Source organism: Fistularia commersonii, chromosome 15, assembly GCF_037954325.1.
Source record: "Fistularia commersonii isolate RoL2024-O1a breed Wild chromosome 15, RoL_Fcom_v1.0, whole genome shotgun sequence".
Lineage (NCBI taxonomy): Eukaryota > Metazoa > Chordata > Actinopteri > Syngnathiformes > Fistulariidae > Fistularia > Fistularia commersonii.
In genome coordinates, this window is record NC_141298.1 from 13,207,163 (window position 1) to 13,234,902 (window position 27,740).

Below are 27,740 nucleotides of genomic sequence, written 5' to 3' on the forward strand. Positions count from 1 at the left end.
AGTTTTATCTTTCGATCATTTTGTCCGCTGGCAGCTTGAAACGGAGATCCAGCTGGTGTCGGAGGCTTACGAAAACCTGGCCAAGTCTTCGACCAAGAGGGAGGCCCTGGAAAAAACCATGAGGAACAAGCTAGAGCTGGAGGTGCGCCGGCTGCACGACTTCAACAGGGACCTCCGAGGTATGAGATGTATAATGCGCAATAATGAAATAAATCCGTTTGTGCTTCATAAATGCAGTCAGCAGCTGAGCTGAGGAGCGTCATAGAGGCCAGGCACTTTTCTGATGTATGCGAATTTCTGCAAAATCCCAAAAATGTATGCGCCGAAAATACTTTGAGATGAACTTGTGGCTTCTATTCTTCCATTAGTGGGGTCCCTAATTAGACGAGGGGAGAGTTTTAATCTCATCCAGGTTCTGGGACTTAGAACTAAGTGGACTGATGTCAGCTCTTGTAATGAGTGTCAGAGCAGCACACGTTTTGGCCACAGAGTTGGAAAAATAGGTCAGTCGGTTTATATTTTTATGTGAAGTGCGTGCTGCCATTTCACTCACCAATCTGACATGTTTATAAAATTCAAATCTGCTTTCAATTAAAACGGAGGAAATTATTGTAGTTTATTGGCTTTTAAGTTTTCAGAGTTTCCAGCTCGTGGTTGCTTAGTGACATTATCCCCAATCGATGTGAAATTACACAAATGTTTGTCCAGCAACTGAAGACGCTATCCCAAACAAAAGCCCTTGATTTGGCTTGATTTGCCAGTGACTCACTTCATTCTGGAGGTGCAAAGTTGCATCAGCTTTGCAAATCCTCAGGTCATTGTCAGGGCTTTTCTTACAATTCAGTGTATGCATTTATTAAGATTATCATTAAATAATAACATTATTAGTGCAATGAATCTTTCAGGCACTTTAAATACGTGAAATACATGGGTAAGAATTCTTTAAACAAAAAATAACCTTACGCCAAGTGAAAATAGGGAGTCGTGTAAAGCACATGCACAAGCACATGGAAAGACACTATTTTAGTAATTTGGGTGTTTACTTTTTGTATTTTTCGCTGTATTTTCTTATCTCACGGTCAGATCCTCATTTAATCTGTTTTCAGAACTGAAGAGAAACTCCATTGTTGCCCTTCATATCTTCTAATCTTGATAAAATTAAACAATTTCTTTTCTCATGCTGCGTGTTCTTGATTTAAAGAGCGCATGGAGACGGCCAACAAGCAGCTTGCAGCTAAAGAGTGTGATGGCTCCGAGGACAACCGCAAGACCATCTCCCAGCTGCTTACGCAGAGTGAGACACACACATATGCGCATGCACAATTAACTTTAGATAGTCACAAATTCTTATCAGCATTTTTGAACTCTTTTTTTTTTTCTCTCTCTCTCTCTCTCTGACATCACATCAATTACCAAAATGACCAGTCTGCGGGTAGCGTCATACTTTCCCCCCAAAATCAGAATTCATGAGCCCGTGTTCCTTATTTATCCAGACAAAGAAACACTGCGTGAGAAGGAGAAGCTGGAGATGGAGCTGAACGCACTGCGCTCCACCACCGAAGACCAGCGGAGACACATCGAGATCAGAGACCAGGCACTCAACAACGCCCAGGCCAAAGTGGTGAAGCTGGAAGAGGAGGTAAGGTTTCCGGCTTAACGCTTGTCGCTATGAAGATGGAGGTTAAAGTGTTGTTCAGTCAAGTTAAATGTAGCTGTTCTGCAGAGGGTAAAGTAAGTCCTCAAAAATACCTTGTGATCTAAAAGTGCTTTGTTACTTGTGAACCCCCAACCAATTTGGCCATTGACCCACTTGGACCATTAAACAACAGAAGGGGTGAACTTTCACTTGTATGTGCTGCTGCAGATCCCGTTCGCTAGCTGACCGCAGGGATACAGCTCCACTCTCCCATATCTGTGTGTAAATCTTAGCGAGACCTTTCCATCGTACCCTTAATGGAATAAGCCCATGGATGGAGCCATGGTGATTCTTCATTAATCCCATCTTTTTATGCGGCTCTGCTATACTGAGCTCCCCTCTTCCCCCCCATGCCCAACTTTCTCTGTCAGTCTTCTTATAGTGCATCAGCATCTGTTTGATATAAGTGTGTATTGGTATCGGGCCACACGCCCACAGATTTTTTAACTGTTCAGCTGTAACTAAAAGTTTTTATTGGAATAGCTGCAAATTTTATTGGAAAATTTATTGGAATAGATGCAAAGATAACTCATTTAAAATATACTTATATATATGTGTGTGTGTATGTATATATATATATATATATATATATATATATATATAAAATATACATGCACATATATATAAAATATACTTCATATATATATATGTGTGTGTGTGTATATACATATATATATGTGTGTGTGTACACACACACCCACACAAACACACAGACATGTGTATATATATACATATATATATATATATATGTACATAAAAACATGCATTAAGTAAAACAAACCTTTTGCACTACATTGTAGGCAGAAGAAAACACAGATTAGTCTGTTTACTGGCACAAGGTTCAACTCATTTGTTTCCCAGTTTCAGATTATTCAGAACTGAGTCACATAATCAAGATCTGTTTTCGAACATGTGATGAAAAAGTAAAAAAATCAGGTCACTTTATTGTTTGTTTTTGTCTCCTGGTTACTGATGTTTCGCTTTAGTGGAAAATCTCCCAGTCCTGCTGTGTTCAGTGTTCTAGCGCGGTGTCGGCCTGCCATCTGGCACTGGTATCTCCTCACAGATCTGCTGATCTGTCTGTTTGACTTGGATGCAGCGTCATGGCCCCTGGCGGCTGCGCAGGGAATAGAAGCGAGTGAAACTCAACATTCAGTGTTTTCTCTTAACACTTTGAGATTTTCAATTTGGATCCCGTGTTCTCCCGTTTCTTTTGCTGCCAGTATTTTTCATGACATTACCCAGATCTTGGAGATTTATATTGCAGTTCTCGATTCTAGTCAAAACACTTTTCTAACGCGCGGCAACTTTTCCCCCAGACGTATTCATACAGTGAGATTAAGATGTTCAGTACATGTAAGAGAAGTCCTTCACATAGTCCCTGCTGGAGCTGGAGGCGGAACCAGTAAGCTGGCTTCTAGTCCATACCTCACAATCGCGCTGCCTTTCAATAGACTCTGATGAAATCAGATATCCGTTGGAATTATTTGTCCAGTTTTCTCTTTTTGAATTTTTCCTACGCAGTTGTATTTGGTTTCCAGTAGGTTTATATTTTTTTTGCTGATGCCAATATGTCAAGTGTCTTGCTTGAAGTCCAGAGTAAAATTTAAAGCTTTTTTAGGAATTGAATAAATAAAAATGAAAACATACTTAAGATGTTAACACCCCGTTTAATGCTGCTGTTTTCCATTAAAAGAGACATTGATGTTTAATATCAAGAAATAGAATTTCACAGTGTTTTTTTTTTTTTGATCATCCGCACGGATCGTATTTGCTTTGATTTCAGTTGGATCGACGCATACATTTCCGTTTCGTAAAAACGCTGTTCAGACCAACATTAGCAGTGAATAAAAAGGCTCTCTTTGCGTTGATTTCAATGGCTCGGCCGGCACCGCAGTCATTGCAGAGCGTCGTTCTAAAAACATCCCAGGCTAAACCGGCAAACAAAGATGAACGTTGTTCTATCTCTGCCGTAACATGATGCACCGAGCGCTGGACGGTCACTTGCAGGAATGCGCACTTTAACAATTGCTACCTTCTGTCTTTCCCTTTCCTCCTTGATCTTGAGATTTACCTATGTCCATCTGAAATAATTCCTCTTTCTTTCTGTTCCTTCCTCTTCCACACCCCTTTTCTGTGCCTAGGTTTCTTTTTCTGCGCCTCTAACTGTATCCTGCATTCTACTATCAGTTCATCTCCTCTCTTCTCATTCCATCCGTCTCTTCCCCGGCCACTCTGTCCTCACCACTGCTTCCAGCATGCCTCCATTTTGGATCTTCCAGCCAAACTGTCGCTGCCCGGCTGCTGGCGGTGGGCTCTCAGCTGCTTTGGTATGGATCCAGGAGCTGTGTGGGTAACAGAGGTCCAGAACAGGACAGGAAGCAGGTCGGGGCCAGGCCAGAGCCAGCTTCTGGAACACACAACGCCTTCTTGTTGTCAGAACAAAAGAGCTGCGAGGTTCTCTGTTTCTCCGTTCTCTTCTCTGCAAAAATGAAAGAGCGCTCAGATTCTTGGCCCTCTGCCTGCCTTCTCTTAGTTCCTCTCTGCTCTGTTTTCCTCTCTTCCTTTTTCTCCACTGTTTTTTTTTTTTTCCTTTTCTTAAGCTTGCAAAGAGTCACTGATCTAAATCAGTCTCTTTAGCAGGAGTAAAGCCTGGAATTCAAAGAGACTGGAGAGAGTCAAGGGACACAAAGCCTGGATTATTTGCTGTGAGCCTATAGAGTTTCTTTTACAATCTGTTCATTACAGAACACAGCTGCATTTGTTCAGACAGTCAGCAGCGTCAGTATACTGTTGCTGGTTCAAAATAAATAAATAAATAAATAAAATCAAGGTCATCAAGGCTTAAAGTCAGGTAACCACAAGAGGCTGTGGGTCACTTTATCAACACAGGATTTCTTGCAATATTTAATTGATTGTTTCAAAATGTACATTCAAGACAGATGAATGATTCTTTTGAGTATACAAGCATGTTTTGCATATATGTATGATTAAACAAAATAAATGTCCCCATCATGTTAAACGTCAAGCCCATTTGTTACAGTCAGCAGCAGCAACATGAAGATACATGAAATTTAGCGCATTCAGCTTCACGCTTTATAACAAGCCGGATGCACGACCAGATTTGATCAAAATGGAATAGTCATCAGGCATTTTCTCTTTGACCTATACTGCTACTTGAATTGTGCGATCCCTGCACTGACTCGAGCGTGGAAGTCCAGACCCGGCATTCAAAAGAAGTGTTATTCATCCGTAGGGTTCCCATCTGTGGCTGAATGCATCTGGTTTAGTGTCCAACGTCAGACCGGGTGTGCTGACTTTATATTTCACTGTGTCGCTCCTAGTCTAAAGAGCTCACTACTGGCTACAGCACCTTCCTCCTTCCTGTCTTCAGATCAGCTAACGTCAAAGCGAAAATGGCAGTTAATCCACTAATTGAGCTGACATATAACCAGCAATACAGTTGATAACTATACACTGTCCTCTAACTTGACAAAAACGTTTGTGTTTGTGTTTGTGCACGCGTGTGCAGCTCAAGAAGAAGCAGGTTTACGTGGAGAAGGTGGAGCGAATGCAGCAGGCGCTAGCTCAGCTTCAGGCGGCGTGTGAGAAGAGAGAACAGCTGGAGCATCGACTGCGTACCAGACTGGAGAGAGAGTTGGAGTCCCTCCGAATGCAGCAGGTAACAGACCGGATTTATTCAGCGGGAATTTGGACGAAATAAATCATGGCCACTAAAATGCAACTATAGCCGTCATGCCATCATTTTTTTTTTCCACACTCGAGAGTAGAATATTAACAGAGAGATCTTCTCAGATTAAAAAAACAAAAGCAAATCTCACCTCAATACAATGAACCTTGAAAAAAGTAAATAAATAAAAGGGAAAATGTATGTCTGTCAAGGTATGTTTAGAGCTTTTGAGCAAAGAGCACAGTGCTAAGATGCTACAAAATATTAGCAGGTATGCTTGACCTCTGTTGTTTCTCCTACGTGTAAACTGTCTTCAGCTTTAAATTTAATCTTTGTATTAATCACATTAATTCAACCCCATGGTTTATTAATAGTCTGTAGTCTTATACCAGAATTCGACACGGCAATCCATCGCTGCTGAAATGTTTATACCCAGGCTAATGATTCAAAAGTAATGATTTTAATTAAAAAGATCATCCGTCCTCTGTCACTTCCAGCGTCAAGGAGGTGCTCAAAACAACGGTGCGGCACCATCCGAGTACAACGCCACGGCGCTGATGGAGCACCTGAGGGAGAAGGAGGAGCGTATCCTGGCCCTGGAGGCTGATATGACCAAGTGGGAGCAGAAGTATTTGGAGGAGAGCGTGATGAGGCAGTTCGCCCTCGACGCTGCCGCTTCTGTTGCCACCCAGAGGTAGAAGGACTGAAGGGTTGTATTTGTCCTTATTTGTTATTATCCTTTCATTTGTAAAGGAAGAGAGACTGTAATTGACTCCCTTATTCTGTTTCTGAAGATTGATTAGTTACATTCAAAACAAGAAATACATATCCAGTTTTGGGGACACAAGTTTTCATCACACCCGTCAAATTCAAATTTTTCGATTATATTAATGAAATTTGAATACTTAATCAGTAAAATAACATTGTATGAGACAATAAACAAAAAAACAAGCGAAGATAGGTCATTTCATACCATCAGCTTGTGTTAAAAGGATGTGCGCTGTTTTTTGACATAGTGCTTGGTGTTGGTTTCCCTCTGCATTCAGCTCTAACGCAAATGTATAAATAGGCAAGTTAATAAATAAAATTCGATGGTAGATTGAGGACAGCATTTTTGACTACACCAAGAGCATTTGCCGGAATGTTGGGCTTATTTGAGTTCCCGCTGGGTTTCGTCGCGGTCTGACGGAGGTCTTCGCCTGTTTTTGCAGAGATACTTCAGTGGCGGTGATAAGCCACTCCCCCAGCAGCAGCTACGACACGTCGGTCGAAGCTCGGATCCAGAAGGAAGAAGAGGAGATTCTCATGGCCAATCGGCGCTGCCTCGACATGGAAAGCAGGCAAAGTATCTTCCTCATATGTGCTGTATTTAGCCCGTCGTATAAAATGCTGTTAGTCGCGTGTCGAGCTGTTGGTGAATCCTTGTGATCCGCATGTATCTGAACCTTTTTTATAAGTAGTCTTCAAAAGGACTCGCTTGAAAAATAACACTTAAACTAAAAGAGGGAATATAGTCATTGTTCTAGTTGTGGAGCGTGTACTTTCTTTCAGACAAGAGCTGTTGAAGATTATGAGACACATTCTAGCATCTGATCTATTTGATTCTTTATTAACTGTTACCCATATTTCAGCACATTTAGTGATTTATTTCTTACATTTTTTTATTCCATTATTATTTTTTAGTTTTTTACCAGAATGAACAAATGTTGTTTTGCACCATAATCCTTCTAAAGGTTCTCTTTCTTTAACATTAAAGAATATCTAGTGTGATTTTGCAACTCTGGTTAAAGTTTATTTTATCAGTTTCACCCACCACATAATTACATAGCATTAACTATCAAGTATTATTTTATCTACTTCGAAGACAGTGAACCGTGACCACAAACAGCCCAGAGAGTCAGCCATTAAAACAAAGCGAAAGTGATGAAAGTATTTTTTTGTCTCATTTCACAGACTCTGTAGCTTATCAGAAAGCACACAAAACTTATCAGGAAGCACGAGTCCAGTGAGGTAACCTCAGACAGATGTGCTGCAGGAGGAGCTGAGAGCATAAACGACATAATGGCCTGACTATTAAATCAACTGAGTCTACTTTTGACGTTCAAATGAAGGCTTTCATATCGGCTCACGTGGCCGAGCACGTATGTCCGTCCAGCTTATCCGCCCAGGGTCCATTTCAGGCTCATGCTGATCTTTCATATCTTCCTACGATCTGAAAATCTCTCACTCATGCAAGAGAGTCACATGACCGCCTCGCCGTTTTAGGATTCTCCAGATGTGACTGACCTCGGATCAGAAATGAAAGACAAACATGCGGCAGCTAATCAGGCCTGAACTTCATTTACAGAAGGAGCATGTTGATTTTTTTTTTTTTTTTTTTTCGACAGAGAACTTTATTCAAATCGAAACCACGGTGGAACTATTTTAGCACCTCTTTGATGTGTGTCTTTTTTTTAATTAAATCAAAACACAGTTGGAATCAGCAGTCGTGCACGCGCATGTCCTGCATGCTGCCATATTATTTTCTCAGCTGTCATGAAGCCAGACGTCTTGGTGATTTGTCACCGGCTTCTTTTCTGCTTTACCAGACGAGGATGTCGGATATCGATTTTTTTTTTTTTTTTTTCCTTACTCGCGTTAGTCGAAAGTAAACCTAAACAATCTTGTCCATGGTTTTTCTGAACGCCGCATCCATGTGTCAGGCTAACCTTGGCTTGATTCACCTTTTCCTGCAGGATAAAGAACCTCCACGCCCAGATCATTGAAAAGGACGCAATGATCAAGGTGCTCCACCAGCGTTCCAGGAAGGAACCCCTCAAGTCAGACGCGCCGCCCACAATGAGGCCCTCCAAGTCTCTGATGTCCATCTCCAACACTGGCTCGAGTGGTTCGGGGCTGCTCTCTCACAGCCTGGGGCTAAGCAGCTCCCCCATCACAGAAGAACGCAAGGACACCAGCTGGAAGGGCAGCCTGGGTGAGAACCCGCCGATCTTTTAGCCTTCAGCAGAAAGGTGGCCGACCTCTGCTAAAGCCGCGGCCTTCTCCTTCCCGCAGGTGTCCTGCTGGGTCCGGAGTTTCGCACCGACTCTCTCAGAACGGAGTCCATCTCCTCCTCGCCGTCCCCGGTGTTGCCCTCCACGCCGATGACGGCGGGCCACTCGAAGACGGGCAGCAGGGACAGCTGCACGCAGACGGACAAGGGCCAGAGCCAGGACACCAGCAAGCCCAGCACGCCGGCCCTGCAGAGCATGACCCTGCCCGCCCGCCTGTCCAGCCCGAGTCCCGTCTACATTCCCGACCGCATAGCAGGTGAACCACCAGCCGGATAACACGCTCACATGTTCGGCGGCCCCCCTTTTATCGTGGGTTTATGGTCCAGAACCAGCCGGGATAAACATAAATCTGCGAAGTAGCGCAGTACAGACCCTCTCCACATTCATATAAACACTTCCTACACTTCCTTTAACATAGCGAGACTTTGCTCTTTTTCTATGATGGTGAGCGTCTTCCTGTGTCGCTTCGCTTCAGTGCCAGAAGCCTGTTTGGCCATCAGAGATGGGGTTGAAATAAATTCTAAACTTTCATGGATCATTCACACAAACACAACACTGTGGAGTAACACTACCAGCTCCGATGCCACGGCGATGTGAAACGGACAAGGCGAGAGACGAACGGTCGCTAATCCGATCCGAGCCCAGGATACAGAACACCATGCTGTGGTTGGTCGTCGCCCGAGAAAATGTTTGTTTTACCATGAAAATAATTGGAGGGATAAATATCTAAAAATTCATTTATACCGCAAAAGTCCACGGTAAAGCGAAAAACCTGCGATATAAAATAGATAAAAAGTTAAAAATCCGCAATCCACTGAGAACCCGAAAGGTGAATGAAGGGACAACAATTCAATCTGACGTTTTTCTACACCGACACAGTCCATGGAGCAAAAATATGTTTTTAGGCTCCACGCATGTTGTGATATTTTCCAACTCACCCACAGAACCCCGGTCGGTATTTGAGGAATGATATTTTCTTAAGGCTGTGTGTTCTTTGCGTCCTCCTGCAGACGTTCCGGTGTTTCTCAGCAGCACGCTCGAGCGGAGGGTCCCCTTACAGTCCCATTCCCAGCAGCAGGCTCCTCAGCCGCCGCCGCCGCCACCGCCGGCCCAGCCCGCCCAGCAGGACATGGACAACGACATGGTGGAGATCCTCATCTGAGCCTTCTCAACTTCACCATTCCAACGAGTGAATGGAACCGACGCTAAAACCCAGACGATGCTGCAGATTTGTAGGACGACTGACAGCCCGATATGTGTTTACATTAATCCCAACGCTTCCGCCACAACTGGTGTTTTTCACACATTTGGGTCTTTCTGCCCTCAAATCCACGTTTATCTCAGCTTTTCTAGTTCTCCTTTTTTTTTTGTGCGAGTTGATAGAAAGCGGAGCTGCGTCCGTCGACAGCATTTTCATCTTTGACACTGTGAATGCAGCCGGTGCCGGTTTCCCCCGAACAAGCGCCGCCACGTCGTGTCGGTGTCTCGGATGTGCGGCGTGAACAGAAAAGTCTGGCGTCCCGAGTGAAAATGAAACTTCACCGCTCTATTATCACCTTCTGATTTAAAAGGAGATATTTTTTCACGCGAACGTCCTTCAAAAAATATTTCTAATTTGACCGACTTTTACCGAGAGCAGGTCGTACGCGCATAGAGGTCGTGAAAGATCATTTCAAGAAAACCCTGAGAGGTTTGGGGTGAATCGTAAAATGTAGATCCATCACAGACAATCACACGTTTTGTTTGTTTTGCTTTTACTATTTAAAATCTAAACGTGAAGGAGTTCTCTTTTTGTGACTTTCTCCCCGGCGACAAAGGGTCCCCGTCTTATGCCCGGCACGAAGCGCAGTTTCCCCGCGAGCACAATCGCCATTTTCTCACATGGTTTTAAAAGGTATTTCCTGCGATTTGTCTGGTTTTCTGAGGCCCAAAGTGAGCAGCGTGTGAACTTTTGTCGTCGTGCGCCTCATACCGGCCTCTACTCAAGTTCCGTCCACCCAGTATTTATACGAAACCTCTTAATTTAAAAGAAAAAACAAAAAAAAACTATTCCACTCTACCTACTTTAATGTAAATATTTTTCATCAAATACATTTAGCAGGATACTGCTTCTCAGTATTGGTAAATCAGAAACTCACAAATGTCAAGCTCTATAAACCGGTCTTTCAGACCGTCAAACGTGGCGTGCAGAAAATGGAAAATCCTGAAAGCAGCTCAGAGTGTGATAATTTGGGGGATTATCTTGTTTAAAGAATTCGACCTTTAGCTTGATTCTCCAAGACAGAGGTTCACTCTTAAGAGAATCTGAAACGATTCTTAGAATTCAGTCCGAAACTCATCGTGATTTGTTTGCGACTTCTATCCGATGGACGGGACTCTCCCCGAGGTGCGCCGAAGCCATAGCTCGGGGGTCTTTGAGGCCATCTGCACCGTACATTGTCTAAACGGGGCCCGCTGGCTTTTGTCCAAAAGCACTTCTTTTGTATATTCGTGTGTCCGGAGCAAAAAAAAAAAAAAATACACGACACAGCTACTTCCTTTATCCTGCAGTCTGAGCATTTTGCGCGCTGTTGAAAACACTAGCAAAGTCCGCCAGCGCAGAGTTTGCCCATTTTTTTCTTTGCCCTTGCGAACGCGCCCCCAACAAGCATTGATGCAAGTAATGAGGAAAAAAACAAAACAAAACAAAACAAAAAAAAATCCTTGTTGCCGGAAAACCAGCCCTATGTCGCTGGTAGCAGGTCAGCTCAGTCGGACCAAAATGTAACAGCTACCTTTTTTGTTGCATTTATTGCACTAGTTATTGTTCTTTTTTTTTTTTTAAGAGTGTTTATTTTTGTGCTTTATTACTTCCAACACATCTTACGTTAGGTTATGGTATTTATGTTTGACATGTTTTTAACCATATTTAGAAACGGCACTGGGTTAACCTAAAGTGATCCTAACTACAAGTCATTGTTAACCATGTAAATAAGGTTTCTCCGTGCTGCAGCGGCCTGTGGAAGGATCTGGAAGCTGAGCCAGTCAGCTCCGAGCCACTAAATTAGCCTTTTTTTTTTTTTTTTTTTTTTTTTTTAAATAGAGGATTTGTGTTTAGCTCGTTTTTAACCAGCATTTCAGTTATCGGAGGCACTTCCCGTCTGTGACCCCACTGGTTGAGGTCAGAGCTCTCGGGGTTTGAATGTTGGGAGACGGAGGAGGCGGCTGTTCTTGTCCCGTGACCAAATAATGACGGGGTTGGGGTCTTAATCCAGCCAACGGGTGTTTCTCCAAGAGCCCGTTGTGATCCGAGACGGGAAATCGATGAACTGATGCCCCCCCCCCCCTCCCCCCCCCCTCCCCCCGCTCCTGAAATGGACAAGTTGGGGTTCTTATTCCCAATCCAGGTTCAACTGGATGTTTGTTTTTCCTGTCCTTTTTGGGCGTCACGGTCACAATTTCCCCGTTTGGGCTGGAAGCACGAAACTAGTAGAATCTCCTCCCTTCTAGTCTGACGCAGATCCATGTCGTGTGATGTGCATTAGAAACGTGGGAAGATGAAATCGTTGACAGTGCTGTATGCAAACAGAAGACGTGATCCGAACCGAGTCCGCTTCGAGTTTTTCCCGTTTTGACACGATTGTAGATTCTTGCCGATGACGGTGAGCCCCTTTCGTGCCACCGCGGAGGTCGTCTCTCGAGTTTCTTATCTTTTCGTCTTACCAAAGGAAACGGAATTCAAGACCAACCCCAACGCCACGTCTCAAGACATTTAGTGTCGAAATCCTGAGCGATAACGTTCCCATGGGAAGCTCTTCGTACCGGTCGATCCCCATTTCAGTCTTGAATTTTCTTTATGCCACGCCTTTTTCCGAGTCACATATTTGAACTATAAAAGGTTTGGTCATTTCAACTTTGTGTGGCCGAGTGTCACCTTTCCATCCAGGTTGATGCGGCGGGGTCTGACGCATTCACTGACAAACCAAAAAAAAAAAAAAAAAAAAAATGTAGGACCAAAGATGCTCACTGCATTGTACTGATTTCTTCTAAGGCCCACTTTTAAAAGAATTTGTGCCGTGCGACTTAAAAAGTAAAAACAAAAATAATTGATGCTGCAAACATTATCAAACATTCCCAGTCTCTGTCATTGTACACATGTTTATGCAAATATGCTGTGACTTTTTTTTCTTTTTAAAGGACCTGTGCCAAACAAAGATGTCCTCTTACATCCGTAGAGAATCCATATTTCTTAAAACTGAGGTGACCCACGCCTGTGAACCGTTTCTGGGCCGAACACGAAGTGACTTTTTCCGCACTTGTGTCGCTCACTTAAGTTAACCCACAAAGAGTGCAAGGATTTATGTCTGTTAGACTCCCTGAAAAGGCTTCTTTCCTTCGCTTGTACTTGTCATAACAGATATGTTGGAAAACCAAAGGCTTTTTTCGGGATCCTACGTCTGGAAGACAGCAGTTTTCTACTTTCACTCCTTTGTCGCCGCAGCATTTCCATTGGCCGGTGTGAATTTTACATTCATTATGTGACTACGATGCACAGAAATTCCAATTTCACTTTATTAGGAACTAGGAAATGCTAACTTCTTTAGCGTGTGCTATAATAGCACAAGGCCAGGGCCCCTGTTCCTTTGCGTGCCTTCTTGCGATGGGCCCTCGAGTCACGTGCCATAACTCCAGACTCAATGATTGTAGGTGCATTTTATTTAAAACAAAAATTCCAACAAATTTGTGTCGTGACACAAGCTGGTGCCGGTACCGGCTTGTCCAGGTGCTTATAGATCGCGTTCACCCATTCCCACCGTCATCCACGCATCTGGGCGAGTGTAAGAAAATATCATTGTGCGCCGGTTGGCTGAGCTGCCGTCAGTTAGACAATGGATCCGAAGGGAACTTCAGGTGGAATTATTCCGATTTTCCGAAGGTACAAAGCAACCCTGTGTTATCAGTAGCTATGTTTTCTAACATATCTTTTCATTTTCTGCCTTCGATTAAAAAAAAAAATCATCCGTAGAACATTTGCACATTACACAGGGTTGATGCTTGTAAACGGCCCACCTGAGAGCTTTCCTCAGGATTCTGCCTCCAGCTTTGACCAAAGCATTTACAGTGTGCAGCCCATCACACACACACACACACACACACACACACACGCTAAAGGAAGCGTTCACTACAAATCCAGACATAATCGGCGTCTAACCTGAGTGCCCAACTTATGAAGCCATTTGCTTTGAATCTATGCAGTTGTTACGACTAACGTGTCACAACATGGCCGTGTTGTCAGGTGACCGGGAGAAGTCTTGTGACATCATCGGGTAACTCGTTTTATAAAAATGTTCTTACACGGCATGCACCGTTAGGCTATCGTTCTTTGCACTTGTACCTTGATTTCATTTACAGTGAGTTTTCCCAAACACGTCTGGCGCAGAGAAGCCCACAACATTCACCGCTCTGAAAACGTCCGTATTAAAATGTTAATTGCTGTTTGAGTTGGTCGAGTCTGTTCATAAACTACATGCTGCTTAATTATGTCATTGCTGTACAATCACAGTTCACTTTTTTTTTGATTAATCACTTTTTTTTTTTTACAACATTCATCTCATCATTTCTTGTATTATTGTATGACGTCATTTGGTTTCTTTCTGTATAATTTTTTTTTTCTGATAAATTCCCAAATAACCAGTCTCCAAATGTTTGCTTAATGAATGAGTTAATATGAATATATCAATCTTTTGTAGAATAAATGAATGCTGAGACATTAAGGTTGTTTCCGGTGGTACATGAACCCACCTCCGACTGTGCACATAAGCTGCCGGTTCACCTCAATGTCCTCAGCAAGAAAATAAAAACACCGAATTCTGTTTCCTCTAAGTTCATTTAACTCCCGGGACAAGAATCATGGAGTCCGGGCGGCTTTCTTCATTTATATATCTATTTCATTCCCGTTACAAACAAAAATTAAGACAAATATATGTTAATATATGTCCCAAGGACCGCCATGTTATTACTTGAACTATAATTAAAATAAAGAAAAATCTTTTTTTGTTAAAAATGATAACAGAAATTACAGTTAATATTAAAATAGTAAACATATTCAATTATTTAAATATGTTAATTACAAATAAATACATCATGAGAAAAGCCTACGTTATAATTAAGTATAACATACAGTGGTATGAAAAAGTTTGGGCACCCCTGATCATTTTCAAGATTTTCCTTTTTAAGTCTTTGGTTGTTCATCTCGGCAATTTCAGTTTAATATATCATAAAGCAGACAAACATAGTGATATTTGAGAAGTTAAATGAAATTTATAGGATTTACAGAAAGTGAGCAATAATTATTTAAACAAAAGTAGGCAGGTGCATAAATATGGGCATCCTTGTATTTTTATTGATTTGAATACCTTTAGCACTAATTATTGGAACACAAAATTTGTTTGGTAAGCTCATTGACCCTTGACTTACATACACAAGTGAAGCCAATCATGAGAAAGGGTATTTCATGTGGCCAGTTGCAAGTTGCTCTCGTCTTTGCATCTTCTCTGAAGAGTGGCATCATGGGCGCCTCAAAACAACTGTCAAATGAACTTTGAAAACAAAGTTTGTTCAACATTATGGTTTAGGGGAAGGATACAGAAAGCTAGCTCAGAGATTTCAGCTGTCAGTTTCCACTGTGAGAAACATAGTGAGGAAATGGAAGACCACAGGCACAGTTCTAGTTAAGGCCCGGAGTGGCAGGCCAAGAAAAATCTCAGATAAGCAGAGGCGAAGGATGGTGAGAACAGTCAAACTCAACCCACAGACCAGCTCCAAAGACCTACAACATGATCTTGCTGCAGATGGTGTCACTGTGCATCAACAATTTGCTTAATGCAACTATTCAACTATTCAGAGCACTTTGCACAAGGACATGCTGTATGGGAGAGTAATGCGGCAGAAGCCTTTTCTGCGCACACCCCACAAACAGAGTTGTTTGAGGTATGCTAAAGCAAATTTGGACAAGCCAGCTTCATTTTGGAATAAGGTGCTGTGGACCGATGAAACTAAAATTGAGTTATTTGGACATAACAAGGGACGGTATGCATGGCGGAAGAAGAACACAGCATTCCAAGAAAAACACTTGCTACCCACAGTTAAATTTGGTGGTGGTTCCATCATGGTGCCGGGCTGTGTGGCCAGTGCAGGGACTGGCAACCTTGTTAAAGTTGAAGGTCGCATGGATTCCAGTCAGTATCAGCGGATACTTACGAACAATGTTCAAGAATCAGTGACAAAGTTGAAGTTGCGCCGGGGCTGGATACTTCAACAAGACAATGACCCTAAACACTGCTCAAATTCTACTAAGGCATCCATGCAGAGGAACAAGTACAACGTTCTGGAATGGCCATCTCAGTCCCCAGACCTGAATATTATTGAAAATCTGTGGTGTGATTTAAAGCGGGCTGTCCATGGTCGGAAACCATCAAACCTGACTGAACTGGAGATGTTTTGTAAAGAAGAATGGTCAAGAATACCTTCAACCAGTATCCAGACCCTCATTGGAAGCTATAGGAAGCGTTTAGAGGCTGTTATTTTTGCAAAAGGAGGATCTACTAAATATTGATGTAATTTCTCTGTTGGGGTGCCCAAATTTATGCACCTGCCTACTTTTGTTTAAATAATTATTGCTCACTTTCTGTAAATCCTATAAACTTCATTTCACTTCTCAAATATCACTATGTTTGTCTGCTACATGATATATTAAACTGAAATTGCTGAGATGAACAACCAATGACTTCAAAAGGAACATCTTGAAAATGATCAGGGGTGCCCAAACTTTTTCATACCACTGTACATAAGATACTGCCATGATTCTCACACACAAACACACAAGACGCAGAATTTAAAAATAAAACTATTTTATTAAATATTCATCTGATCGTAAACACACTTATTTTACAAATAAAAACAGTCGCAGTCAAACATTCTCACAATTCTGAAGGTCCGGATGATCACTGCTTCTTCTGAAGCAAAAAATGTCACTGCAGACAATAAATACCCAGACTTTCAAATTCGCCATATCACTTAAACTCTTCAGTAACAGCACTGACCTGATAAAACTCTTACTTCTCTTGATCCAACACTATTTCACAGCAAAAATGTATAAACAGACTCTTCAGATCGTGTCCTTCCAGTGAATCCGGAACACATAAAATTCATACGTCATTCATTCACGTTTCACAAAGTGAAAGTGTCATTGGCTCCCAAAGTTTATTGTAAATAACTCACTGGCTTCACATTAATGCTGGTAAATGTTATGAAAAATGTGTCATGTCTAAATATATTCTATTAAAAACCCGGCACATCAAACCCCCTGATAGTAAACGTATTTGCTCCATCCATTAAAAAAAAAAAAAAGTTTGCCAGAGGTCAAAAACAATGATGGTTCCAACTCTATCTGCTGTTAGCAGCCCTTCGGTCACCATGGCAGAAATCCAAATGACAACTCACATTAGTTTTTTTTTCCCCAAAACTCAGTGCCCATCCGGCAGCAGGGTGGCACCTGATGAGAATGTAGCGTCTGCTGATCTTCATATGTTGGCATCAGTCTTTCTCCAAAATGGTTCCCGACCAGCTGAGGAGGAAAACACACAAATTCGACATGAAGTGATTAAAACGTTAAAGCTGACATTTCCTTCACTGATGGATGAAGGAATATAACAAAAGCTGGTCCTTACAAGGTTCTCAGTTTGGAGATACGGCGGCGAGGGGGCGGGAGAGGGGGTTATCTGCGGATCCACAGCCACACGTTGAGCAGGCAAGCTGAGAACAGCAGTGAGAACAGGACGACCTCTGTGTTCCTGCGTTCCACGTTGCTCCTCTCGAGCGCCGCCAGCCGGCGACTCATCTTCAGCACCTGCGGATCCGAAAGAACAGGTGGGAAGGAGGAAAGAGGGAAAACGGCGAGCGGCTCCGTTCCCCGTACTTACCTGCCTCCTCAGGACGATGAACTCGACGCCGGCCCCGCCCTCGTCCTCCGTGACCCAGTTGTCCACGGTCCTGAGCACAAGTGCATAAAACAGAGTGCAATCTGACTGATTTGACACTTCGTCGCAGGAGAATGTGATCTCAAATCCTCAAACGCGCCAGTGACTTTCTATTTTTCAAAAACTACCTTCTCACAATTAACTAGTTTAGTTTTGCCGCCATTTCATTTTCAAACCATCCGACCCGGATGACCTCCAGATGTGGTCAGGCAGAGCACGTAGGAGCTCAAATCAAATGTGGCCACGGCTGCACACAAGGAGACGAATGTTGAACTGAAAAACGACAGACGGGAACTTTGTACATTCAAATCACCTTTTCTTGCCACTGAGCTCTCCATCTGCGGAGGCAGAGACCTCGGCCACGACACTCGCTGCGGGATCCTCCGTTGGGCTGTTATGTCTTTGCCCCAATAAGACAAGAGAAAAACTATGGTCTGTTTTTCGTGGGCCTTGGATGACTAAGCGGTGCGAATGCAAAGCCAGCGGACGGCGACGTTAAGAGGACGTTCTGAGCGCATAAAAGACACACATGCATGCGTGACGGGGATGTTAGTCAAAAGCATGTGTGCTTCATAAAAGCAGATTTTCAAAGTATTTTTTTTTAAATAGGATGAACCCCTATTGTCTATTTTCTTCCAGACAAATGTTTGCACCGACAAACACATGTAATAACTGTCAGAAATTATTTGCAATATGAATTGCAAAACACAGCATTCGGTTCCTTTTCAGAATGAAATCTGTCAAAAAAATCTACAATAAAAGATTACATGTATGAACATCCTGCAACCCTGAGTGCAGAATAAATATATAGATGAATGAATGTATGCATGCATGTATGAACACACAGCTCAATAATACTGTACAACTTTGATCCTGGGAACAAAAGGTTGAACAGTCTGAGTTAAAGAGACGCACTAACAGCCACAGAGCACAGAGGCTCCAATGGGAACACCTGCATATTTTAGCCTTAGAAGTGAAATGGAAATTATTTTAGGTCATGGAAATGACATTTAGCAAATTTCCAAAGAATATTCATTAACTGAATGTCTGAGGTTTCAGGGTAAATGTGTTCTTATGTTCATTTGAATGGAACAAACAGTGATGTGCACAGGATACTAAATCATTGGCTCTCTCTCTGCTGAACTGCAGATGCTTGAAGTAATACCACACCAAAAAAAAAAGGGGTGTTCATTTCCCACCACTCATGTCACTCCAACACATTTAGCCACTGCTGAAGCAGAGAACCAGACCTGTATTTATGCACTGTCTGCAGGAGGCGCTGCGAGGCCTGCAGGCCCAGCTGACAGGCCGCCTGCAGCAGGGACTGAGAGGACAGGACGCTCAGGGGTGGGGGAGGGAGGGGCTGGGCCTGCTGCCTGCCGGGCTGAGCAGAAAGAGACGAAGTGGGGCGCTGGTGGACGGGCCGGCCTGTACTTTGACTACAGCTGAGGAGGAACAGCAAATGCAGGTCAGATGCACGGTGGTGGATTGGGTCCGGGAGAGAAACAAGAAAATAATTGTCAAGGAGTGGGGAAGGGGGTAATGGGGATTCAAGAGGGGGAAAGGAGGGGGGTCAGAAACAGAAAAGAAAAGTAAAAGGTTGATGAAAACAACAGAAAGAGAAAATCTGGAAGGACAGATACTACAACAAAGGGGGCAGAGCATTGGGTCTTGGAGCAGGACAGGTGTTCCCATTTTAGAAAATGTCCAAAAGCAGAGAAGAAACCTAAACCGTTGAACATCTAACGTACATCTCCACTGCTGGAATCACACTGTCTACCAGATTCTGAGACTTGGCCAGTTTACAGTCTGACAAAACAGAAACCCACCGACGCAAAGAAAAGCGTAACGGACATATGACGATGAACTGGGTCTTAACTGGTCTTTGGATTTCAGGGTATTGGTATATTAAAGTTCCAGGGATATATTTGGCAACCAGGGAAAACAATGTTTGTTTTGGATGCATGAAGGGGATTACAGGATTTTTTCCTGTATAGTTTAAGTGCAAACGTGTCATCGAGTACAAATATCCACTGACGATATTAAAATACGACTTACGAGGTAGAGGGGTTTCTGTGCAATACCAGCTGGGTCGGGGTGCCAGGAGGTGTTCTTCCAAAGCTCTGGTCACTGTAAGATCTCCGTATAGGACTCTGCCATGGAGGAAAAAACTCATCAGACAGAGAAATGTCTTGACAGGTTTGAAAAATCATTCTGCATTGAGCCTCACTGATGTTCTTTTTTGCCAGACTTCTTTTTTGTAGCCTTGTAAGATGCATTTATGGCCATATGATTCAAGTACCTGCAAAATGGGTGACTATTTTCTTAGGAGTGCGCATGTGCGCGCACGCGCGCGCGCACACACACACACACACACAAAAATTGATTTTCCATGAAAGGAAAGGTGTACAAGACAGTGGTGAGAATATATTGGTAGACGGATGCTGGTCTCGAGGTCTCGAAGACCAAAGAGAAGATTTATGGACGTCGTGAGAGGACATGAAGGTAGTTGGTGTGAGAGAGGAGGATACAAAGAATAGGGTTAGATGGAGAAAGTTGAGACGACCCCTGAAGGGAAAACCCGAAAGAAGAAGAAGATATGAATTAATTTTCCTAATTCTAATCCAGAGCCTTGAGATTTCTATTGTGGTCAGATGAGCTGAAATCATGACGTGATTAACACCGGAATAATTATGTAACTGAATTACAAGTACCTGAAGCCCGTCTCTGTAGAAAACCTCTCCAGACGGACCCTCCCAGCAGGGTTCCAGTCTTAGGGCGCTGCCAATTATCGGTTTGGACGGTGTAAAGAGAGGTCTGGGACTCATATCAGGTGCTTCTATGAAGACACACAGAAAACAAATTCAAATCAGAACACTGCACATTACTACATACAACAATACACATTATATGCTGTAATCTGCATGGACCAGAGGCATTACAGTAAATCTGGCCAAGCAATGGAACTCTTATAAGATCTAATATTTCATTTGGTGCCAAACCACAAACATACCACATATAACTATGATACAATCTAGTATTTCAGGGTCCATATCAAGTTAAATAATCAATCACATTATTTGCATCTAACTGCATGAAGTTTTCCAAATGTCTTTCTTAGTCAAATGCCATGTTATAGGTCAGACTATTTTTCCTTTCCTTTCCCAAGCTTTGCGATAAAAGCTACAGACTATCATTATAGGCTTATACAAGATAGGGAAATAGCTATTCTGTATCTAAACTGTAGGGATTTCTTTCCAAACAGCTTTTTCCGGCTTGCTTGGAATTTGTATTTCAGGCCACTCAATAAAACTAAACAGCTTCAAATGAACATGTGATTAGAGTGTTTCTATTTCCAGAAAAAGGAATTTGTCCTCTTGGTCTTATCACATTCCTCAAGTCATGAACTCTGACTGCTGGGGAAAATACAGGAGTGTGACACTGTTACTGGCTGCACCATTCATCATCACCAAAATCATGTCTTAGAACAATTTGTGTTATAAAATATTCCTGCAACCCTCTCTCTTTGTATTGGATGTAGTCCAATGAGTTTCACACTGAACTGGAAGGGTACAAACAAGAAAGCTGACGCTCTTCATCTATTCTTCGGACTTTTCCAAGTGAGGTGTAGGATCTACCTGTGTATGTCAACCTGTCAGGAACCTGCATAGTGTAGGCAGGGGGGGCCTCCTCCCCTTCCTCCAGCCTCCACTGCTGTCCCGGCCCCACACTCAGTCGCTCAGGGACGCGCATGTTTATGTTGATGGCCTCCATGTACGCAGGATCCTGACCTCTACCTTTGGAAATCTCTCTTGAGTACACAGTGGATGCCATCTTGAATGAACCTGTACACAAGAAAATATATCCATTTATTGCATGCTTTGGAGTCTTAACGTTATTGATGGCTGGATGAAACTAGTCTGCAAGTACATTCTCTTATACAAGGTTTCAAAACTTGGCACTAGAAATAATGTTTGGCACAACAAATAATCTCTTAAGGATAAAGAACACCCTGCTTGCGTCAACTCAAGCAAGACACCATGCGTCCTCCTGGTGTTTATCAAGCTAACGCATTATACTCAACTGCGTACAAACAACCACAGACAATAACACCTAGCGTTAGTCAAATTTCACATATATTTTCAAGGTTTGTGAAACCAAATATTTATGAATAATAAGAAGGGATGGAACTATCACAAATATCTAAACGTGACAGACATGATAAAGTGTAAAAAAACACAATATAAGCTAACATGTATGCTAGCAACAGGTTGCTAAGCAGAGGTCAAAGTTTTCCTCTCGCGATATGATAAACAAACAGCTGAAGTGAAGTATAAAATACGGGAAAACAAAGTTAAAACAAAAGGTAGCTGACAGGAGATTACCAACCTTAGTTAAAGAATTTAAATTATGACTGTTCACTTTGGTGTCTGCTCCTACTTCTCCTCCTCCTCCTCCTCCTACTTCTTCTTCTCCGTCGTCTGCGGCCTCTCATCATGGAATGGTTTATTACCGCCATCTTGTGGTCCGGAGTGTATCTCGCATCGATCATGCTACATTCAGAAATGATAACAATGGCGCTCATGTATGCCAAAAAATGATATTAGTCTTGATAAATTAAGATAAAACGTACATTATATGATAATACATAATAATGAGAGTGATGATGAAGATAATAAAAGTAAAAATACTCACAATAATAATCATTTTGACACTAATTATCATCATTATTGTTATTCTTAGAATAATAATAGAAAATGACAAAAATAGCATCAACAATCAACAATAATGATAACAATTATTATTGTTATTATTGTTATAATAATAATATATAATAGATGTTATTTAATTATTATATTTTCTATTTATATTTCATTATATAATAAAAAATGATAACGATAATAATAATAATAATAATAATGATTATTATTATTATCGTTATTATTTTTGTATAATCAATGATAATGATGATGATGATAATAATAATAATAATGATCATTATTATTATTACTATTGTTGTTTTAATTACTATATAATGTATGACTTGAAGAATAAGAAGAAGAAGAAGAAGAAGAAGAAGAAGAAGAAGAAGAAGAAGAAGAAGAAGAAGAAAGTCATACACAATTAAATAAATATAAATCAGTCATTTATTCATTTATTCTCTATCCTGCCTATCATGTGGTCAGGAATGTGGTGGGGTTAGTGCTTTCCAATCAACCTACTGCATAATGCACAAAATACTAAAAATCTCAGTGCTTCATAATGAATTACAAGTGTTATCGTAACCATAAAACGTTGCAATGATGACAAGAGGAAATTCAAAAGGTCTTAAACCCAAGAGGATTTAAAATACAGAATCTTCACACTTGTTGTTGTAAGCATTAAAGAGACACAGCTGAGAAAACACTTGTTAAACCTTCTGAAGATGACTCACAGTGTTAATCTCCAGAGGTTAAAAGCAGTGTCAAGTTCTCTGAAGTACATCTCTGAATGTGTCTGCAGAACGCTTTGTTTGTGCTCTTTAAGCCAAGTCTTTGTTATTTTATCCTCTTTTAAAAATGACAGTTGAAGAAACTCAAAGTATATCAAATCTCTGTCCTTTTCCTGTAGAGTGAAAATAGTCGACTGAAGTCTGTTCAATAATCCCCTTGAGTAGACTTAGTATGAAAAACTATGAATCCCAAGGATAAAACTTGAATAAAGAAAAAATACGAAATGGCTTCCAGTGGTTTACTTAACTGCAATAACAAGAATAAATGTTGTGACGGGATGGAAGCGACTTTCATGACACTTATATTTACATATGCACATCGCCATAGTGAACAGGGATCAGATAACCTTGCACAAATGCACGGGGACATTTTTATTATTTCAGGCAAAGGGCTGATCGCTTTGGATTTTTAGAATTAAGAAAATTACTCTGACGGCGTTGATTTATAGAAATGGCCACAAATGTATTCAAAAATATGACTGTTCTTATAGTAGGGTGGGCCTTTTTACATTAGATTGTATGAAATAAGAGACACAGATATCAACATTATCTGAATTCAGGGTAGTTATTAGTCTTACCAGTGACAATGTAATTAAAGCAAAGCAAATATAATTATAGATATCTTGAACAAGAGGCCTCCTGTTCAACAGTAACCCCGCAAAGATTGTGAACAGCGTTTGCGGAAGTGACAGCAGGAATAATTTGTATACGATAAAAATAAAAGGGAAATAATGACTGACATTATTCACATTAAGTGCATTCTATAAAAACGACTGTTGATCGTCTGCAGACACACTGGAAATAAATATGTGAATTTTACTTAATAGCATCAAGCCCATAACAGTAATACAGATGTTAAATGTGTGTGTCTGTACTCGTCTTATGTTTCAAAAAAGCACTTTGTTGTCTGACTCAACTTTTATTTCAATTGAAATACTTCATGCAAATTTAATGTTGTATGTTTAATTAGATGTTTTGGCTGGACAGTCTAATGCTGCATGTCACTAAACATAATTGTGTAAAAATCTACCTTGTCCAGCTGCCTCCACGAGACAGACAAAAAATTGAAAACTTCATGGATACAATTTTTAGAGGAAAGTTAAGAATTCATTCATGTATCCTGAAAAAGTCTGGGAATCTTAGTCCCTAAAGACAAAACAGGCCCAACCGGATAGGACACAAGGAAACAAGGCTGTGATACAACAATAGAAAATCATGTGGTGCAAATTTGGATCGTGACTTAACTTACCGGATAAAAAAAAAAAGAAGCTGATTTAGTATCTCTTTCGTATCTCATATACTTTTACATTTTCAGAATGAAATGGAGTCTTACCGAATGGACAAAATTCATCTTCGACGTGCCCTCGGAGCTGCAAGAACACACTCTCAGGTTCTTTTCTTCTTCCTTTGCCGAGTGAAGCTCATTGTTTCATCTCTTAGGTCTGTTTGAGTAATAAATGATTGATATTTAGAGCGCTTTGAGTCGTTCAAGCAAGTAGCACACTTCATACTTTTGATTAAAATGAATGTTAAACTACTATTAGCATTGCAATATTGTTGGGTTTCAGTCCCCTTAATTTCATGTCCCTAAGCAGCCCCTGTCTTATAAGACTACTGACTTTAAAACTATCAAAACTTTGACCTTGGCTCTTCTGGTGCATTTTTTCTTTTATAAAATTTACTTTATTTTAACGTATGTATTTTTTTTCTTTTTTTTTAGAGTTGAGTTCTACTACCACTTGCCAGTAGCTTCAGCATTACTGGCAACAAGTTGAAATGAAACTTCAGTGTCTTATTAGAACTTGAAATCAAACTTAAATGTACCACACAATAAGGAGGCTGTATATATAACATATTTTTTTCAGTTGAAAATAAAAGGCCATGGAGATAACCCAAGAAAAGAAGGATGTGTCTGTTTTTTTTTTATTTTTTTGAATGGAAAATAACGATCAGTGAATTTTTGTGAAATAATTAGGTCATTTAATGATTTTTTTTTTTCAAACAGAGATTTTTTCTTTTTTTCTTTTTGGAATGTGGTGAAACAAAGCCCGTATTCTGAGCCATAGGAAAAGGCAGTGAATAAATTAGAAATCAGTACAATAGAATACAAATATAAGCCACTGGTGGAAAGCTGTTAAGTGCACCGGATCAGATGTGGTGAAGTAAAAAACTCTCAGATGTAAACACCACTCTGTAATAAAAGCAACACTTGGAGACACTCATCATCACTGAAACAAAGTGGAAATGTGGGGAAATCTCCCGACAGGATGGGACCATGGCAGTGTTGCCGGGGACGACGTAGTGCACTCATCTTGCTGTTCTGTCACATACATCCATTATACATCAATAAATACCAATATAATAACTGCAAAAGCAGAGCGTTTTTACATGTTATGTAAAAATACAGCTGAATCGCACAGCTTTGCGTGTTTTAAATGAATGAAACCTCTCATTGTGGCAAAACAGGCTCTGCAAACAATTACGTTTTGGACTGTACTTTCCTGCCTTTTCCTCTTTGAAATCGAGGTAAATTGTGATCCGCCACGACGGACAACGATGATGCTTAAAAGCCACAATGTGAAGTTTGAAGAAGGTGGTGGGATTAGACACTTGGCACAAGAAAAAAAAAAAAACAGTGAATTTTTTTTTTTTTGAACAAATAATGTAAAAATGTGCAGTGAAAATGATAAACATACACAATTTCCAAATAGTCAAAACAGCTATGATACAATATGCGACCGCTGATTAACTTGGGCCATGTATTCACATGATATTACATTTAAATGGGAACATATTTCTTTCCATGTTGTCCAATGTCAAAAAAAAAAATCAACCACTTTTGAACTGCGGATATTTGTTTTCGCCGCTTCTCTTGCGAGGCTTTGACTTTGGCGAGAAGTAACCATTAACAAAAAACAGTCCTCTAACTGACTTTTCTTTTCTAAAAAGTTACACACCAATAAATAAATAAAACACACCGTGCGTGTGTTGAATTGCAACAGCAGCAAAAAAAAAAAAGAAAAAAAAAAAGACACCAATCTCGGAGATACTTTCACTGACTTTCGAGGCGTGCTGATGTTGCAGCTACATGAACTACATGTACGTCAAATAGAGGAGATCCTCCTATGATCCGTGTTAGAAGCTAAGGATTTGCAGGAAATATTATTTGATAATTGCAAAAAAATGACCGTTCGACATCTCTGTTGTCTTTTTCGTCCTGTTGGTCTCAGCCCACTCGCTTCCTTCCAGCCTATTTTTGTTTATTCATTTTATTCTCATCATTGTCATTGTCTCTCTGTTTATGTTGTATCTATTGTGGATTTCTTTTGTGTTTTCTGTTTTGTCTAGTTGCTGATTTGAATTGTACTCTCTGACAACCGACACTGCCTTAAAACCCAAAAGAGATACAGGTTTTTCTCCTTGGAGTACAAACATGTATTGGCCTTCCCATCTTTACTGAAACAGCCTTCAATCTGCATCAACTTTTCTCTTCCTGGACATTTAGGGATCATTTTTATTTTTCAGTTCTATTCGTTGAAAATGGCAATGTATTGGATACACTGAAATCTAATGGTGGTATCCCGTCGCTTAACGTGATCGGCATGAATCGTGGGAAATGTAGTTTATGGTCAATGCACACAATTGACTTATTTATTTTAACACCTTTTAACATGTTCACAGTTTATCTTATTTCATCTTATCTCATCTTAATGCAGTCATGTCTCGGGACCCTGAACACCAGGGCCAAAGGTGCCAAAAGTCAAAAAAATGTTGACGATCTCGACATCTTTGTGCCCTAATATCTAAAATACACAAAGTGGCCTGTAGCATATATATGGGACTGTGGCAGCAGATGCAGCTGTTGGAGCCAATCTGTTTTTGGATCTATGGAAAAAATAGAGACGCTTTGGGCAAAGCACAGTTTTTGACAGGAAGGATGCGTCATGAGAGTGTGAGTGAGAAATTCAACCTCTGCATTGCACACATGATAGATCTCCTAAAAGGTAAAACTCAAGCTCGGCGGGAATCAGGGTCCTCGCGTTTTAAATGTCAATTTCTCGTGCAATTGAAAACAATACAAAACATAAATTTGGATACAGGCACACACATGTAACTCCCGCTGTCAAAGTGTGTCTTCAATTTTTTGATCGTGGATCATCACTTCATTCATCTTTGGATTTTAAACATTTCCTCCACTTCACACAAGTTGCACTCATCCCATTATCTTTGCGAAAAGAGAAGATTTGGAAGATTTAGAATTCAAGGTTGTGACAAAATAGGAATGATTGTTGTTATTCCCCTCGATTTCTGCACCGCTAAACGTCGTGATGACGACAAGGCGCTATCTGCTGGCTATCAAACATTTGCTGGAAATATTTTTTGGGTGACGAAGGAGAAATTGTAATCCGGGTGTTGAAAAAGGGTACTAATTCTCCGATGGGCTTATTTTACAATCCGAGTGGGGGAGAACGATGTATTTACAAATGCATTTCACCGACACTCCTCCATTCATTTCTAGTGATTGACGACCTATAGAAATATTTAAATGTAAGTTAAAGTCAAAGAGTGAGATAAAAAAAAAAAAAACTAGTCAGAAAAGAAGCAACTCCCTGGATAGAACATATCGCCACAGAGCTCCGGCTATAGATCGCGGCAAGAAAAAAAAAGCTCGAAGAGAAGATGTCAATTTGGTTGACAGGTGTTGGGAATGGTTGTCGTGGTGATGAAGGACAGATGGGTTAAGACAGTGTTCAGCTGGAAACACGGAAACCTGCCTGTTTGGCACAGCACA

The 27,740-nt window shown here is 41.1% G+C and overlaps 2 protein-coding genes across 4 annotated transcripts in view; one reads left to right on the forward strand and one right to left on the reverse strand.

The window, feature by feature from the left end:
- The window catches only part of amot (angiomotin), a 46,226-nt gene extending 31,946 nt beyond the window's left edge, over positions 1 to 14,280 (forward strand). For both annotated transcript variants that reach the window (XM_086160496.1, XM_086160497.1), the window contains 9 exons: positions 35 to 179; positions 1,202 to 1,294; positions 1,494 to 1,639; positions 5,229 to 5,378; positions 5,885 to 6,081; positions 6,599 to 6,727; positions 8,123 to 8,361; positions 8,442 to 8,696; positions 9,451 to 14,280. In XM_086160496.1, the coding sequence (XP_086016622.1) occupies positions 35 to 179; positions 1,202 to 1,294; positions 1,494 to 1,639; positions 5,229 to 5,378; positions 5,885 to 6,081; positions 6,599 to 6,727; positions 8,123 to 8,361; positions 8,442 to 8,696; positions 9,451 to 9,602 (1,506 nt within the window). In that variant the 3' untranslated portion in view covers positions 9,603 to 14,280. The remainder of the gene's footprint in view (positions 1 to 34; positions 180 to 1,201; positions 1,295 to 1,493; positions 1,640 to 5,228; positions 5,379 to 5,884; positions 6,082 to 6,598; positions 6,728 to 8,122; positions 8,362 to 8,441; positions 8,697 to 9,450) is intronic.
- A 2,032-nt stretch (positions 14,281 to 16,312) lies between these two features.
- Positions 16,313 to 22,058, reverse strand: LOC147226616 (mitochondrial fission factor homolog A-like). Of its 2 annotated transcripts, XM_086160425.1 has the most exons (9): positions 21,847 to 22,058; positions 21,096 to 21,302; positions 20,172 to 20,296; positions 19,516 to 19,610; positions 18,708 to 18,902; positions 17,771 to 17,857; positions 17,401 to 17,470; positions 17,149 to 17,327; positions 16,313 to 17,045 (listed from the first exon to the last, which is right to left on the reverse strand). In XM_086160425.1, the coding sequence occupies exons 2-8, from the start codon at positions 21,289 to 21,291 to the stop codon at positions 17,196 to 17,198; spliced, it is 900 nt and encodes a 299-aa protein (XP_086016551.1). In that variant the 5' UTR covers positions 21,292 to 21,302; positions 21,847 to 22,058; the 3' UTR covers positions 16,313 to 17,045; positions 17,149 to 17,195. The 2 variants fall into 2 exon arrangements, with proteins under 2 accessions (XP_086016551.1, XP_086016552.1); XM_086160426.1 differs by lacking the exon at positions 18,708 to 18,902.
- Between the last annotated feature and the right edge of the window lie 5,682 nt (positions 22,059 to 27,740).